The sequence below is a fragment of the Oncorhynchus mykiss genome, chromosome 16 (assembly GCF_013265735.2).
Source record: "Oncorhynchus mykiss isolate Arlee chromosome 16, USDA_OmykA_1.1, whole genome shotgun sequence".
Classification (NCBI taxonomy): Eukaryota; Metazoa; Chordata; class Actinopteri; order Salmoniformes; family Salmonidae; genus Oncorhynchus; species Oncorhynchus mykiss.
In genome coordinates, this window is record NC_048580.1 from 55,705,840 (window position 1) to 55,722,454 (window position 16,615).

Below are 16,615 nucleotides of genomic sequence, written 5' to 3' on the forward strand. Positions count from 1 at the left end.
AAGTACTAACAGATTGGATTAGTTTTAAAAAAGGTTATTTATCTTTGTGTATCATAAAATGTATCAACCAATCAATGTACATGCAAAAACACAGATATTAAAACAAACAATTCTGAAAATAACCCACAATAGAGCATGCTGGGAAATATGGCTCCATGTAGAACATTTCTTGCCTTCCAAAGAACCCTTCTTGCCTTCCAAAGAACCCTTCTTGCCTTTCAAAAAATAATTCTTGCATTCCAAACAATCATCGTAGGATGTTAAAGGTTCTAGGTAGGACCCTTTGCCTTAGAAAGAACCCTTGTCTTCCAAAAAGGGTTCTTCAGATAAAAACAGTTCTAGGTAGAACCCTATCCCTCCCCAAAGAACCCTTTTGGAACCCTTTTTTTCTAAGAGTGTTGCAGTGTGTGCGTGTGTGTGTGTGTTGTGTGTGCAAGTTTGTGTGATTCCTCAACTCATATTGACCAACATACAAACGTGTGTGCATTCTATTGTATGTTTATCAATAAAGTTGATGAATTAAAATATTGTCCGTGTACTTTGTAAAGGGATGTAGCCAGCATGGCCTGATCTATAATGTATAACCTACTAATTACATACTGTAGTGGGATGAAATGTTGTGGTGTCAGCGTTTGCGAGATGGTTGCATGCGGGACTGTTAGCCTTTTTCTCTTTAAAAGCTTTGTTGATCATTTTTCAATCTCTGTCTTGCTAATATGACACCACCCCTGGGTTGAGTGGTCAGGGGTGGGGTGCAGAGATTAAACACATCATACTGAAGCAGAATTGACCGGCCTTCACTTAGTAGAGCAGAAATGAAACAAAGCTTTTAGTAAAAACCCGGGCATCGGAAGCCCATTTGCTGGCTCAGCTAATGCTGCACCATTCCACCAGGCCTCGTTTTCACTCTTCTCTCTTAATTATAGGGGTCAGCCTCTGTAAATATGCCACTGATGTCTTACGGCTCTGTTCTGTTCGGTTGTTGGTGTTGAATATTTGAACATTTCATGAACAACCCCTTAATATAAAGAAAAGACATACAAATTTCAAAGAGCATTATAAATCTTTGTCTTCATAGATTCTGTATCTATTCGATGTACACACACAATTAAACTGAAACCAAATGTCTTTGTTAAGTACAACTGTTATCTTTTTTTGATTGGATTTGTTCTGCTGTTCAGGGGAATCCAGAACCATGAAGCCTACTTTATTAAAATATCAATCACAGAAACTGCTCTTAAGACACAGAATGACTCTGTGGTTTAAATACTGCTGTTAGGCATCCTTTGGGAAGGCAGAATGTGACCGTCCTCGTTTAGTAAGCACAGCTCACTATGTATCTGCAAGTACAGAGACCTATAGTATCTGTAAGTACAGAGACCTGTAGTATCTGTAAGTACAGAGACCTATAGTATCTGTAAGTACAGAGACCTATAGTATCTGTAAGTACAGAGACCTATAGTATCTGCAAGTACAGAGACCTATAGTATCTGTAAGTACAGAGACCTGTAGTATCTGTAAGTACAGAGACCTATAGTATCTGCAAGTACAGAGACCTATAGTATCTGTAAGTACAGAGACCTATAGTATCTGTAAGTACAGAGACCTATAGTATCTGTAAGTACAGAGACCTATAGTATCTGTAAGTACAGAGACCTGTAGTATCTGTAAGTACAGAGACCTATAGTATCTGTAAGTACAGAGACCTGTAGTATCTGTAAGTACAGAGACCTGTAGTATCTGTAAGTACAGAGACCTATAGTATCTGTAAGTACAGAGACCTGTAGTATCTGTAAGTACAGAGACCTATAGTATCTGTAAGTACAGAGACCTGTAGTATCTGTAAGTACAGAGACCTATAGTATCTGTAAGTACAGAGACCTGTAGTATCTGTAAGTACAGAGACCTATAGTATCTGTAAGTACAGAGACCTGTAGTATCTGTAAGTACAGAGACCTATAGTATCTGCAAGTACAGAGACCTATAGTATCTGTAAGTACAGAGACCTATAGTATCTGTAAGTACAGAGACCTATAGTATCTGTAAGTACAGAGACCTATAGTATCTGTAAGTACAGAGACCTATAGTGTCTGCATTCCCACAGTAGACTCTACCACTAGCCTCAGCCATTAAGATGGGGGAAAATTGAGTAAAAAAGGCCATTAAAAGAAACAGCCTAATTACATGCAGTTTAATTTTGTCATTCATTTTTTTTTAACCAGGCAAGTTAGTTAAGAACAAATTCTTACTTTCAATGACAGTCTAGGAACAGTGGGTTAACTGCCTTGTTCAGGGGCAGAATGACAGATTTGAACCTTGTCAGCTCGGGGATTTGATCTTGCAACCTTTTGGTTGAGTCCAATGCTCTGATAACAGAATACCGACTGGCTGATCTGAATACCTTGTATGTGTCTTGGAGGGGTAGGGAATAGGAAGAAAGACATATTATTTCTCACAAAAATTGAAAGTAAAGTTTCCATTCTCTTCTATTATCCCCCCAGTAATCTGTGTCTCTGGTCTTCTATTTCTGAAGGAAAAACAGGGACGTTCCTGCTGCTCATTTGTTCTACCAGCGTGACGTTTCTGTCTCTCCAGTGTTTCATGCAGATCACTTTTGCCTACGTGCCTCAGTATGGTAAGATAACACCAGCCTCTATCGGCTCACTGAGTTACTAAACAACAAATACTCTGAGATGCTGCTGGACAGCAACCAAAAGAGAGACAGATGTTTGTTTTAGCGTTTTCATACACGGAGAGTATAATGAACTTACTCATTCAAGAAAACATTTATGAGGGTGGATGTTGCTTTGGAATTTTGCTGATAAGACGAGACTTGATTTCTATTTGTTGTTCTACAGAGAACGAATATTGGGAGAATATTCTCTACCATCTGGGCATTGTACGGTAGGGCAACATTTTCTTTACTTTTCAAAAACGGACTTTGGTGTTTTTTCTAATGTGGGTGTTGTTAATCACTTGTTGTGTGTTGTGTCCCCAGGTTCAGTTTGGTGGATGCAGGAAACATTGTGCGTCTCTTAGCCCCTGATCTGGGGCTCTTCCTGTCAGCGCTCTTCATACTGCGCCTGATCAGGAAGCTGCTGCGCCCCACGCCCCAACTTAACCAGAACTGTATCGCACCCTCTGACCCTGAGGTATGCACATGGCCAATTTCACCTGACTCTTTTGTTCAATTCACAGTACACAGAAGTTGAACCATTATTGTTTTAAATTAGAGTGTTAGAAATGTACATCATACATTCCAATATGTTGTAAAGAATTTGAAGGTGAGGCGCATCACTTTCTAATGCAGTATTTCAGCACTTCTTCTCTAGTGGTTTGAACATGGAACTCCTTTAGATTGAATCTGTTACAAAGTAAAAATGTTGTTATGTCTGTCAAACTAGTGCTCTTTTGACAAGCAGGATGTGGAGATGTCCGACTCAGAGTCTGAGGTTGGCAGTGAAGTCACAGACGGCTCGTCTTATGACAGCTCAGATGAAAGCATAGCGGTGCCGGCAGCCCTTCCTCAGTTTGTCCAGAAGTTCATGGCATTTTCCCTTGGACTGCGCCTCTTGCTGTCCGCCATCATGAACACAGCAGGGAAAGTAGTGGTCACCATACTACTAGGGCTGGCAGGTACATCTCAAAAGGCTTTCCTTTCCTTGCTGTGGATTGTAATCTAATTCATTGCATTCAAAGAAGTCACTTTGGACTCTTATGTACTATTCTTGCGAGCCAACCTCAAAGTCTTGCATTGGCTCAGCCTTCTCCGCTGTATAGCCCAGCCAAATTAAGGCAACTCATTTACTATCTGCTCCCCTACACTACCATAATATTCTCCTTTCTCCCCTTGACTGGTGCTTATCCCCATGTACCAGGCATCGCTCTGCCCTCCCTGACCTCAGTGGTGTATTTCGGGACGTTCCTGGGCCTGGTGTGGTGGTGGGTTTTTCTCCACTCCCTCAGCTTGCTGCTCTTCGGTACCCTCTGTGTGATGATGGCTATATTCAGCGCCGGTCACCTGTTGAGCCTCTACCTGTACCAGCTGCCCCTGGCCCAACAGATCGTACCCCCACAGGACATCTACGCCAGGTAGGGCCACGGGACCAGGATGTAGCATCACAGGATACTGGCTGGACACTGACTATACAGATACACACAGTATTTTTTACTGTATTGGTTTGCGGGCTGAAACCCAGCCACTGAAAAACGTATTGTATTTATTCATATTGTTGAAATAGAAAATAATGACACACTCTACTACACTGGACACAGACATACACAAATCCCTGTTCAATTTCATGAACTGATACATGCCATCTATCCACTGTGAATATTGTTTGTTAACCGATCTGGTGCATCTCTCTCTGATTTTGTTCAGGCTGTTTGGTATAACAGCGGTCATCCAAACCAATGAGACTGAGCCATACAGTCTGGGTCTGCAGCCAGACATCAGCTGGCCTGTCTTCACCAACCCCATGGTGCTGCTGCTCCTTTATTACACACTAGTGGCTCTGCTGCGCAAGTGGGTCAACATCACTGAGGAGGAGGAGGTACTTCAACTAAGACTGAGGCACCAATGCAACTAAGAGGCCTAAGTTATTAATTGTGTCCGAAATGGCACCCTATTCCCTATGTAGAATATGTGGACAACTACAAATACCTAGGTATCTGGTTAGACTGTAAACTCTCCTTCCAGACTCACATCAAACATCTCCAATCCAAAGTTAAATCTAGAATTGGCTTCCTATTTCGCAACAAAGCATCCTTCACTCATGCTGCCAAACATACCCTTGTAACACTGACCATCCTACCGATCCTCGACTTCAGCGATGTCATTTACAAAATAGCCTCCAATACCCTACTCAATAAATTAGATGCAGTCTATCACAGTGCCATCTGTTTTCTCACCAAAGCCCCATATACTACCCACCACTGCGACCTTTACGCTCTCGTTGGCTGGTCCTCGCTTCATACTCATCGCCAAACCCACTGGCTCCAGGTCATCTACAAGACCCTGCTAGGTAGAGTCCCCCTTATCTCAGCTCGCTGGTCACCATAGCAGCACCCACCTGTAGCACGCGCTCCAGCAGGTATATCTCTCTGGTCACCCCCAAAACCAATTCTTCCTTTGGCCGCCTCTCCTTCCAGTTCTCTGCTGCCAATGACTGGAACAAACTACAAAAATCTCTGAAACTGGAAACATTTATCCCCTCACTAGCTTTAAGCACCAACTGTCAGAGCAGCTCACAGATTACTGCACCCGTACATAGCCCATCTATACTTTAGCCCAAACAACTACCTCTCCCCCTACTGTATTTATTTATTTATTTTGCTCCTTTGCACCCCATTATTTCTATCTCTACTTTGCACATTCTTCCACTGCAAATCTACCATTCCAGTGTTTTCTTGCTATATTGTATTTACTTCGCCACCATGGCCTTTTTTTGCCTTTACCCCCCTTATCTCACCTCATTTGCTCACATTGTATATATACTTATTTTTCTACTGTATTACTGACTGAATGTTTGTTTTACTCCATGTGTAACTCTGTGTTGTATGTGTCAAACTGCTTTACTTTATCTTGGCCAGGTCGCAATTGTAAATGAGAACTTGTTCTCAACTTGCCTACCTGGTTAAATAAAGGTGAAATATATATATATTTTTAAATAGTTCACCACTATATGGCTAGGGCTCTATATAGTGTATAGGGTGCCATTTCATATGCAGCCAATGAGTTGTTAAATGAAAGAAAAATGGGGTTTAAGTTGCTGGTTTATGCTTTACTGGACGTGTTCATTGTGTGTCTGTCATTTCATGGTGCTGTCTGTGTATTTCTGCCAGGATACTCTGGAGAAGTCTGAGAGTCCAGTAGAATCCCTTGAGGATCCCTCCAGCTTCTCCAAGGTCTTATTCATCTCAGGAGACAGATTGGAGGTGTTCAAATCTTCTACATTTCCCAATCTAGCCTCTTGTAGTGTTACCAACATGATTCTACAGATTTCTTGAACAGTTGTCTTTCTTTGTCTATCACAGCTACTGACCAGTACGGATGATGAAGCGTACATGCCAGACAAGGAGGTACATGAACTACTTTCTGCTCTCCCAATGTACCCCAAATTGTTGTTGTTATAACTACTTTAAAGAGACTTTAAATGTCTGGTTAGACACTGTAAATTTGATGTGCATCACTTATCTTCAAAGACAAAATTCATAGTAAACAGTTTTTCCTCTGCAGCCAATGGTTTTACTGATGAGCAGATCATGGCATGACCTGAGAGGACAGGAGATGGGGTCCCTAATGGGAGCGCCAGCGGCAGGATATACAAACTGCTACCCTCCACCACAATATGAAGGAATAGACTTGGCACCCTCACAAGGTAGATGGTCACATTGTTTTGGTCACATTTAATTTGGATAGTCCGGAATGCTTATCTGTTGATAAGCACCTGCTTGCTAATGTTACAGTTAGGGTTACGGTTAGGTTTAGAATAAGGGTAAGGGTTAAGTTTAGGGTTAGATTAAAGGTTACGGTCAGGGCTTGAGCTAGGGTTAGGATTAGTAAATAATTTAAATGTTACTGATAGTCTGTAGAGAATCTACGGATGGACTATCCAAATAAAGTGTTAGCGTATTATTTATATCTACCTGAATATTTTGATCTTACCCAGTCATGAATAAATGGTAGTAAACTGATATTGAATAAATATCCCTCACTAGTGTAGAAACTGACACGGTAAAATATGCCAATTATATGCAATAGAAACTCTTCTAAACTCCTTCCTCCAGCTGTTTCTCCTCTCTCAGAGTCAGAGGAGTTGAAAGAGATGAGTGAGGAAGAGAAGGAGAGGAGTGAGGTGTCTATGAGTGATACAGAGACTGGTCCCACCCCTCCTGGCCCCAGTGGACTGGTTGTGTTCGGCTTGTTCATCATGAAGCACAGCTACGTCAGCGCACTCATCATCATGATGGTAAACCACTTTAGTCACTGAACAATGAACTTTCCGAAAACAATTCCTTTAAAAGTCTAACTGAATAGAGATCAATTATCTTCATATCTCTGTAACATAAACATGGTTATATAACTACACTAACTAACTAAAAAAGTGCTATCTACAACCTAAAAGGGTTCTTCAGATGCCCCCATAGCAAAATCCTATGAAGAACCCTTTTTGGTTCCAAGTAGAACTGTTTCAGGTTCCATGTAGAACCCATTCCTCAAAGGGTTCTCACATGGCACCCAAAAGGGTTCTCCTATGGGGACAGCTGAAGAACCCCTTTGGAACCCATTTTTCTAAGAATGTATTTAAGATGTGTAGAGTGTCAGCGGCAGGTAGCCAAGTGGTTAGAGCATTGGGACAGTAACCGAAAGGTTGCTGGATGGAAACCTCGAGCTGACAAGGTAAAAAATCTGTCGTTCTGCCCCTGAGCAAGGCGTGTTAAACTGTTCCCCGGGTGCTGAAGATGTGGATGTTGATTAAGGCAGCCCCCCACACCTCTCTGATTCATTCTGTTGGATAACTGACTAGGTATCCCTGTGTCCTGTGTTCCTTCAACCCCTCAGGTGTGGAGCATCACCTATAACAGCTGGCTGACATTTGCCCTGCTGGTGTGGTCGTGTCTGATCTGGATAATGCGTGACCGTCGGCGCTACGCCATGATGAGTGCTCCCTTCCTGGCAGTGTACGGCACCGTGCTGCTACTGCTTGCCTTCCTGAGCAGTCTGAGGCTGCGGAGGGATGAGCTATACCCTGACCTAGCCCACGCTGTGCTGGTAGATTTTGACATGGCCAGTTACCCAGCACCCTGCGTCCACCTGGGAGCCAAGGTGTTCTACGCCTTTAGCTTCTTGCTTCTGTTCCGTCAACAACTGAAGGAGAAACAGGAAGAGCAGGATCTGAAGGAGTCAGAAGAGTCTCTGGATGAAGTCAAAGTGCTACCACGTCTGGACTCTTCTCCTTTTATGCATACTTTATGGATTCAAACTGATAAAGTCACATTCTCTAATACAGTAACAAATGCATTAGAAATGAAAATTATATTGTACCCAGGTGTCTGTAACATTCTTCACTTAACAGTGCTCTAACCCACAGAGGTGTTTGACCCTTTGAACCAGTTCTATGTTGTGTTCATCCTCTCCCTTAGCGGATGAAGGTGATACCTCCCTCATAATGGAGATGCTAGGTTCAGCGGTCAAGGGAACCCTGGTGAAGTACTGGATCCTGTTCTGCTGCTCCATGTTCTTTGTGGTCAGCTTCTCCGGGAAGGTGATGGTCTACAAGATCCTCTACATTGTGCTGTTCCTCTTCTGTGTCGTCCTCTATCAGGTGGGCCTCATACTTACTTCTAGATAATGTTAAACCAATGTTGTTGTGTACACTACACAGGAAATACCATATGGATTGTGCTATATAAATAAAGTTTATATTATATAAGATTCTATCTACAATGTTATTAAAAAGAGAAGGGTGAAACTGAGTGAAAGATTGTGTCAAATGAAAAGGAAAACGGCTGTGAAATTGTTTGATTTAAGAGCCGTAAAATCTAGTTGACCAAAAAGTTAATTTCAGACCCTCGCTCTGTAAATACAGTACCTTATCACTGACCCCACTCACCCTTACACAGTATGATTGTCTCACACGCTAGTGATGCTACTGATATGGTAATTAACTAACTAACTAACTAATAGTCATCATTAGCTGTTTACGGCACTTAAGAAGCGAAGAGGGTCAACAAAATGTTATGACACATTTACTGCCCCTTCGCATCCAATACCTCAACAACAGCTCGAGACTCTCATCAATACAGATCCGGTTATGAATATTGATCCTACTTCGTAAACACAGACACAAAACATTTATGCTGCTGTTTTCCTGGTTTCCCTCCCCATCTTGTATTTCTGCTGACCTTTTAGCTCTGAGCACTTACAGAAGCTTAATGGCTTTAACTACGACCTCACACCACACATACTGTAAGGAAGCCAAGATGACCCTTTTGTTTATCATTGCCAGCAGCATAGTTGTTTCACATACAGTCTGACTGAGGGTAAATACACTGCTCAAAAAAATAAAGGGAACTCTTAAACAACACAATGTAACTCCAAGTCAATCACACTTCTGTGAAATCAAACTGTCCAATTAGGAAGCAACACTGATTGACAATAAATTTCACATGCTGTTGTGCAAATGGAATAGACAACAGGTGGAAATTATAGGCAATTAGCAAGACACCCCCAATAAAGGAGTGGTTCTGCAGGTGGGGACCACAGACCACTTCTCAGTTCCTATGCTTCCTGGCTGATGTTTTGGTCACTTTTGAATGCTGGCGGTGCTTTCACTCTAGTGGTAGCATGAGACGGAGTCTCCAACCCACACAAGTGGCTCAGGTAGTGCAGCTCATCCAGGATGGAACATCAATGTGAGCTGTGGCAAGAAGGTTTGCTGTGTCTGTCAGCGTAGTGTCCAGAGCATGGAGGCGCTACCAGGAGACAGGCCAGTACATCAGGAGACGTGGAGGAGGCCGTAGGAGGGCAACAACCCAGCAGCAGGACCGCTACCTCCGCCTTTGTGCAAGGAGGAGCAGGAGGAGCACTGACAGAGCCCTGCAAAATGACCTCCAGCAGGCCACAAATGTGCATGTGTCTGCTCAAACGGTCAGAAACAGACTCCATGAGGGTGGTATGAGGGCCCGACGTCCACAGGTGGGGGTTGTGCTTACAGCCCAACACCGTGCAGGACGTTTGGCATTTGCCAGAGGACACCAAGATTGGCAAATTCGCCACTGGCGCCCTGTGCTCTTCACAGATGAAAGCAGGTTCACACTGAGCACATGTGACAGACGTGACAGTCTGGAGACGCCTTGGAGAACGTTCTGCTGCCTGCAACATCCTCCAGCATGACCGGTTTGGCGGTGGGTCAGTCATGGTGTGGGGTGGCATTTCTTTGGGGGGCCGCACAGCCCTCCATGTGCTCGCCAGAGGTAGCCTGACTGCCATTAGGTACCGAGATGAGATCCTCAGACCCCTTGTGAGACCATATGCTGGTGCGGTTGGCCCTGGGTTCCTCCTAATGCAAGACAATGCTAGACCTCATGTGGCTGGAGTGTGTCAGCAGTTCCTGCAAGAGGAAGGCATTGATGCTATGGACTGGCCCGCCCATTCCCCAGACCTGAATCCAATTGAGCACATCTGGGACATCATGTCTCGCTCCATCCACCAACATTGCACCACAGACTGTCCAGGAGTTGGCAGATGCTTTAGTCCAGGTCTGGGAGGAGATCCCTCAGGAGACCATCCGCCACCTCATTAGGAGCATGCCCAGGCGTTGTAGGGAGGTCATACAGGCACATGGAGGCCACACACACTACTGAGCCTCATTTTGACTTGTTTTAAGGACATTACATCAAAGTTGGATCAGCCTGTAGTGTGGTTTTCCACTTTAATTTTGAGTGTGACTCCAAATCTAGACCTCCATGGGTTGATAAATTTGATTTCCATTGATAATTTTTGTGTGATTTTGTTGTCAGCACATTCAACTATGTAAAGAAAAAAGTATTTAATAAGAATATTTCATTCATTCAGATCTAGGATGTGTTATCTTAGTGTTCCCTTTATTTTTTGAGCAGTGTATATATTGTGCATATTGCTGCATTACATTTAATAATTTAGTTATTATTATGTAAATAAATAGTGAATGTGCAATTAACATATGAAGACAGGGGACACATTCTTTTCACACCACTTTGATACAGCTACGACTGGAAGTGATTTTCGTAGCAGGTTAGCAGAGCATTTTCGCTAACCCTAACCCCTAGCCTTAACCTAATTCTCCTAACCTGCTAAGTTAATTCTCCCAACCTAATGCGTAAGTTTTCCTAACCTGCTAAAAAAGTAACTTCCGATCGTACACTCTTAGAAAAAAAGGGGCTAAGTAGAACCATAAGGGGCTCTTCGGTTTGTCCCCGTAGGGGAACCTTTTTTAATGCTGTGTAGAACCCTTTGCAGGGGGTTCTATCTAGAATCCTCTATATAGGGTTCTTCAAAGAACCCCCTGTGTATGGTTCTACCTAGAACCCTGAATGCAGGGTTCTGCCTAGAACCCATTATAAAGCGGTTATCATCGAAAGGTTCTTCCTAGAACTGTCTGTGAAGGGTTCTACCGAGAACCCTTTTATCTTTGGAGGGTTCTTCTTAGAACCCGCTATGAGCGGTTCCAACAGCCTTATTAGCCTTACAATTGCATTATTTATGATAATACATTACATACATCATAAGGCCTTTATTTGAGGGGCTAATAATACCCTAACATAGTGATGTTGCCATATCAGGCCTGCAAGTCACATTATGCTGGCTTGCAAAGTGATGTGTAATTCCTATTGGAATCCAGAGTTAGGAATTGTTAACCTCTACAGGATCTTTGCCCCTGTGTTAACCTCTACAGGATCTTTGTATTATCTTTCACCAGATTTAGTGTGTTATATTCTCCTACATTAACTTCACATTTCCACAAACTTCAAAGTGTTTCCATTAAAATGGTATCAAGAATATTCATATCCTTGCATCAGGTCCTGAGCTACAGGCAGTTAGATTTGGGTATGTCATTTTATGCGAAGATGGATAAAAAGGGTTGGATCCTTACCTGCAACCTGCATTCAGTTCCGTGTAACACGGAACCCAAACCAACTGCGCGCGTGCGCCATCGTGCATACATTTATTTTGTCCCCCCACACCAAACGCGATCACGACACACAGGTTAAAATATCAAAACAAACTCTGAACCAATTACATGAATTTGGGGACAGGTCGAAAAGCATTAAACATGTATGGCAATTTAGCTAGCTATCTTGCACTTGCTAGCTAATTTATCCTATTTAGCTAGCTTTCTGTTGCTAGATAATTTGTCCTGGGATATAAACATTGAGTTGTTATTTTACCTGAAATGCACAAGGTCCTCCACTCCGACAATTAATCCACACATAAAACGGTCAACCGAATCGTTTCTAGTCATCTCTCCTCCTTCCAGGCTTTTTCATCTTTGAACTTATATGGTGATTGGCATCTAAACTTTCATAGTATTACCACAATGACCGGCAACAAAGTTTGTCTTTCAATCACCCACGTGGGTATAACCAATGAGGAGATGGCACGTGGGTACCTGCTTCTATAAACCAATGAGGAGATGGGAGAGGCAGGACTTGCAGTGTGATCTGTGTCAGAAATAGGAATGATTTCTATTTTAGCCCTTGGCAACGCAGACGCTCGTTGACGCGCGCAAGCAGTGTGGGCGCAATAATTGAATAACATAGATTCCTACATTTATTTTGCAACGCTCGTGCACGCGATGCTTGCGGTGTGGTCAGCCTATTAAAGGTTTTAAGTAGAACCCTTTGCCTTACAAAGGACCCTTGTCTTCTTAAAAGGGTTCTTCAGATCAAAACAGTTCTTAGTAGAACCCTATCCCCCCGCAAATAACCCTTTATTCTAAGAGTTTAGCCGTATCGAAGTGGTGTGAAAAGAGTGTTTCTCTCGAAGACTGCGATGATAAATGGGTTTAAAAAGACAACTTATTTTGTGGACGCCTGTTGTCATGAAATGTGTGTAGTAATTGAGGGAAATCAGAGTGCTTGAATGATCTTTCTAAAATAACATTGCTCCCTGTGATTAGTATTTGTAGAGTGATTTGACCTTGATCATCATGGTATCGATGTTACCGTTCCTCAGATCCGTTATGACGTGTGGAGGCGAGTGCTGAAGTACTTTTGGGCGGTGGTGGTGGGCTACTCCATGGTTGTCCTGATAGCCATCTACATGTACCAGTTTAAGACCGTGTCTGGCCTGTTCAGACAGATCATGGGCATGTCTGAGGAAGGGTGAGTGTGTATGGTGGCACTGTGGCCAACACTATACATTCACAGTGCTTCTTATGCCTCCATATTGTTGGAGTCACCCCAAGACTTTAAAGTGCTACGGTGTTAATTGATTCATTGAATCATTCATTGGCCAGAAATTCCACATATCTTGTACCCTGTGTCTGAAAGTCTCCCTGATGATCCATGACTAATAACATACTGTAGGCATCCCAGGAGGTTGCTGGCACCTTAATTGGGGAGCACGGGCTCTTGGTAATGGCTGGAGCGGAATCAGTGGAATGGTACAAAATACATCAAACATATGGTTCCTATGTGTCTGATGTCATTTCATTAGTACCGTTAACACCACTGGTAGACGTTATGTGCTCAGTGCTGTCCCTGTCCTCTGTCCTCTAGTCTCCGTGATCTGGGGTTGGAGCAGTACGACACTGTGGAGCTGTTTGCTCGGATACTCCTCCCGGCAGCCTTCCTATTGGCCTGCATCCTGCAGCTGCACTATTTCAACCAGGACTTCCTGGAGCTCACCAAACTGGACAACATACCTGTCCGCCAGGGACAAACCAGGTTGGACAGCTAACCTGATCACAACCCCTGGGATACTCAAGCAATAAGACCCGTTGGACAGTATGGTATATGGAAAATATACCATGGTTAAGGGCTGTTCTTACGCACAACGCAATGTGGAGTGCCTGGATACAGCCCTTAGCTGTGGTATATTTGCAATATACCACAAACCCCGGAGGTGCCTTATTGCTATAATAAACTGGTTACCAACGTAATTAGAAGAGTAAAAACAAATGTTTTGTCATACAAGGTATACGGTCTGATATGCCATGGCATTCAGCCAATCAGCATTCAGGGTTTGAACCACCCAGTTTATAATGTGCTTTATATCAGGGAAGAGGGAACTGTTACTAGTCCATCAAAGTGGTCCTTTCATGTCATTTTCATGCCAATTGGTATTTTTAGAGGCATTTTCTTAAAGGTTCAATGCGGCTGTTTTCATCTCAACATCAAATAATTTGTGTGTAACAATTAAGTACCTTTTTTCAATGAAAATGGTCAACAAGAAGCAAAAAAAGCTTCTTAGCAAAGAACAATTTCTCAAGCAATAATTTTGCTATGACTGTCTGGGAGTGGTCTGAGTGGGGAGGGGAAAACAGAAAACAAGCTCTTTCTTATTGGTCTATTAACTAATTTACCGTCTAGTGATGTCTTCCCACCAAAACAGGTTAAAATTTCAGGTGGTCTTCTCAAACAGCTCTTACACTAAATGGGCATTATCATAATTTTCACAATTTCACGGTATTATTCCAACCTCATATTGTGGAAATATATTTAATAACGTTTTTGACTACGCTGGGCCTTTCATAAAAAAGGATGTACAATGGCGTTATCAGTATAAATCAAAAAATTGATAACGGAGTAAATTAATGTAATGATCTGATTGCTCCAATTATGTTTCTTTCTTTGGAAAAACATGCTGTCATTCTCCACTCATCTCTACATTCTGTGTCATCTATTCTGTCCATCTCTCTTCATCCAGAGTGGAAGAGCTGAGAAAATCAGTCAATGTGATAGCTGACATGTAAGAGCTGCATTTCTGTCTCTGTGAATGGCATGCTTCACACACCGTGGTTTGTCCAGTGTTTCAGAAATCTTAAACCCCCTTAGTTGGGCAGACGTAAAGTATAAAAAAGGAGTCAAGCTCATGCTTTGAAATGTGTTGCAAAAATATATTTGGGTGATATCATTTCATTCCATCAGTCCATTACGAATTCTTAAAAATGGTAACGTAATATTTTTCAGATCATTTAAAAGAATGTTAGCACTCTAAGTACAATGTTTAACTGATTTGTATCTTTCATCAGAATTAAAGAAAACATTGAAAAGTTACAGAAACGGTACATTTTTCCGTACATTTCCTTCCTTTGCATGTATTGTATCATTGTTATACCGTATGTACTGTATATAGTGTATTACTTATTATATGACTTGCCTACCGTCTCCCTGCTAGGATGGCGAAGGAGCAGAGAAAGCAGATGAGTGAGGAGTCAGGACGTGTGGGGAGTCAGCACACGTTGGACAGTGATGGACTGTCTGCCTCATCAGAGAAGAAATCTGAGGAGGACCGGGAGGGAACAGGTGTGTGCCACTGAGATTCAGATTCCAATGCACTGTACCAGAAGTAAGCTCATTTTAACAGCACATAGACAATACAAACAAATATGCTACATAAACAGAACAGTCTGTGAAATCGAGCACAGCATATCACATCTTTTATCTGACCCTGAGTCTGCTGTCCTTGTTGTGCCCGCTAGGCGCCCCAGAGGAGCGTCTGACCCAGTGGGGATTGATGGTGGACCGGGCTGGCCTGCTGCTGCTCCAGGCTCTGGCTGTCTTCAAGCGGGCTCAAGAGATAAGTTGGAGGCTGCTGGAGCTCCACAGCCTCAAGATCGTTTCTACCGGCATTATCTGGGTGTCCCTGCAAGAGGTCAGATGTCTTTATGTGACCCTGAAACGCCATGTTGTCATTGAACCTTGACCCCATTTAGAGTACATTTTATAGTGCATCTACTGCATTTACACTGCACTGATTTCACCACAAATGCTGTGTAGGGGGTCTGCACTAAACATGTGCTTTCATGCTTTGCGTTCCTTTGCCCAAGGTGTCTCTGATGAACTTCCTGTTTCTGGTACTGTGGGCCTTTGCCCTGCCCTTCCCCCGGCTCCGCCCCATCGCCTCCAGTGTGTCCTCAGTCTGGGCCTGTGTCATGGTGGTGTGTAAGATGCTGTACCAGCTCAAGGTCATCAAACCTCTGGAGTACTCCTCCAACTGTACCACTGTGAGTTCACTTACCGCTAGAATGCAAAACACTGACCAAATACTGAAAATGTATTATTCTGTAGCATCAATATCTACTTGGTAATGGTTGGCTTAAAAGGGAATTATGTCATGTTTTCGTGCATGTGTGTGTGTGCGTGCGTGCATGCGTGCATGTATGTGTGTGTGTGTGACTATCTACATTTACAGTAGTATGCATCTCTGTTTGTGCAGAGCCTGGTGTCAGTTAATGGGACAGGGCTGGAGCTGGAGGGGAACATGGCAGAGCTGCTGAGGAGGTCTGTGCTTTATGTGAAGCCTGTTGACCCAGCCATATGGTGTGGAGAGCTGCGCAAGTGTGAAGACAGGATCTTGCCCTGTCTCAGGGTAAGACAAGCTTTTCACTCAGTGTCTGTGGTTATTTAGTAATATTGATGCCATGAAAACCATTGAAAGAGAGATATTGAAATGTATGCATTTTAATAACAGATTAATACATCATGGTAAGTATGGTACATATAAATGAATATCCTATTATTAGTGTGGTAGCTTCATTAATCTGTGGTTCTATCGTCTGAGTGTTCTTTGGTTGTGTTTTTCTTTGATGTCAGAACCACCTGATGGTGCTGGGGCTGCTGGTGTTTGAGGTGACGGTCCATAGACACCAGCTCTACTATCGCCTCCACAATGACCTCAAGGTCCCCACCTTCAGCATCATCTTCCAAGGCATCACACGCCAGCACCTGGACCAAGGTATCCTGCCCTGCATCAAGTACTTCATCAACTACTTCTTCTACAAGTTTGGCCTGGAGGTAGAGTAGCTACAACTAATATAGCTCTTTTACTGGTGCTTCCATTTGAGATTTTGTGCTATTAATCTATTTGTTTTCATTTTTAAGGATCATCATGTCACAGTGGTTGCAT

At 42.9% G+C, this 16,615-nt stretch overlaps 1 protein-coding gene across 1 annotated transcript in view; it reads left to right on the plus strand.

Annotated features, from left to right (window-relative positions):
- The first annotated feature begins 3,427 nt into the window (after nt 1-3,427).
- The window catches only part of LOC110491113 (piezo-type mechanosensitive ion channel component 2), a 31,711-nt gene continuing 18,523 nt past the window's right edge, over nt 3,428-16,615 (plus strand). Inside the window, exons 1-17 of the mRNA XM_036945789.1 lie at nt 3,428-3,636; nt 3,879-4,092; nt 4,382-4,553; nt 5,845-5,907; nt 6,037-6,046; nt 6,808-6,971; nt 7,565-7,943; nt 8,146-8,327; nt 12,719-12,867; nt 13,264-13,431; nt 14,414-14,455; nt 14,739-14,771; nt 14,885-15,012; nt 15,189-15,361; nt 15,537-15,713; nt 15,926-16,078; nt 16,303-16,503. Of these exons, the coding sequence (XP_036801684.1) occupies nt 3,432-3,636; nt 3,879-4,092; nt 4,382-4,553; nt 5,845-5,907; nt 6,037-6,046; nt 6,808-6,971; nt 7,565-7,943; nt 8,146-8,327; nt 12,719-12,867; nt 13,264-13,431; nt 14,414-14,455; nt 14,739-14,771; nt 14,885-15,012; nt 15,189-15,361; nt 15,537-15,713; nt 15,926-16,078; nt 16,303-16,503 (2,613 nt within the window). The 5' untranslated portion in view covers nt 3,428-3,431. The remainder of the gene's footprint in view (nt 3,637-3,878; nt 4,093-4,381; nt 4,554-5,844; nt 5,908-6,036; nt 6,047-6,807; nt 6,972-7,564; nt 7,944-8,145; nt 8,328-12,718; nt 12,868-13,263; nt 13,432-14,413; nt 14,456-14,738; nt 14,772-14,884; nt 15,013-15,188; nt 15,362-15,536; nt 15,714-15,925; nt 16,079-16,302; nt 16,504-16,615) is intronic.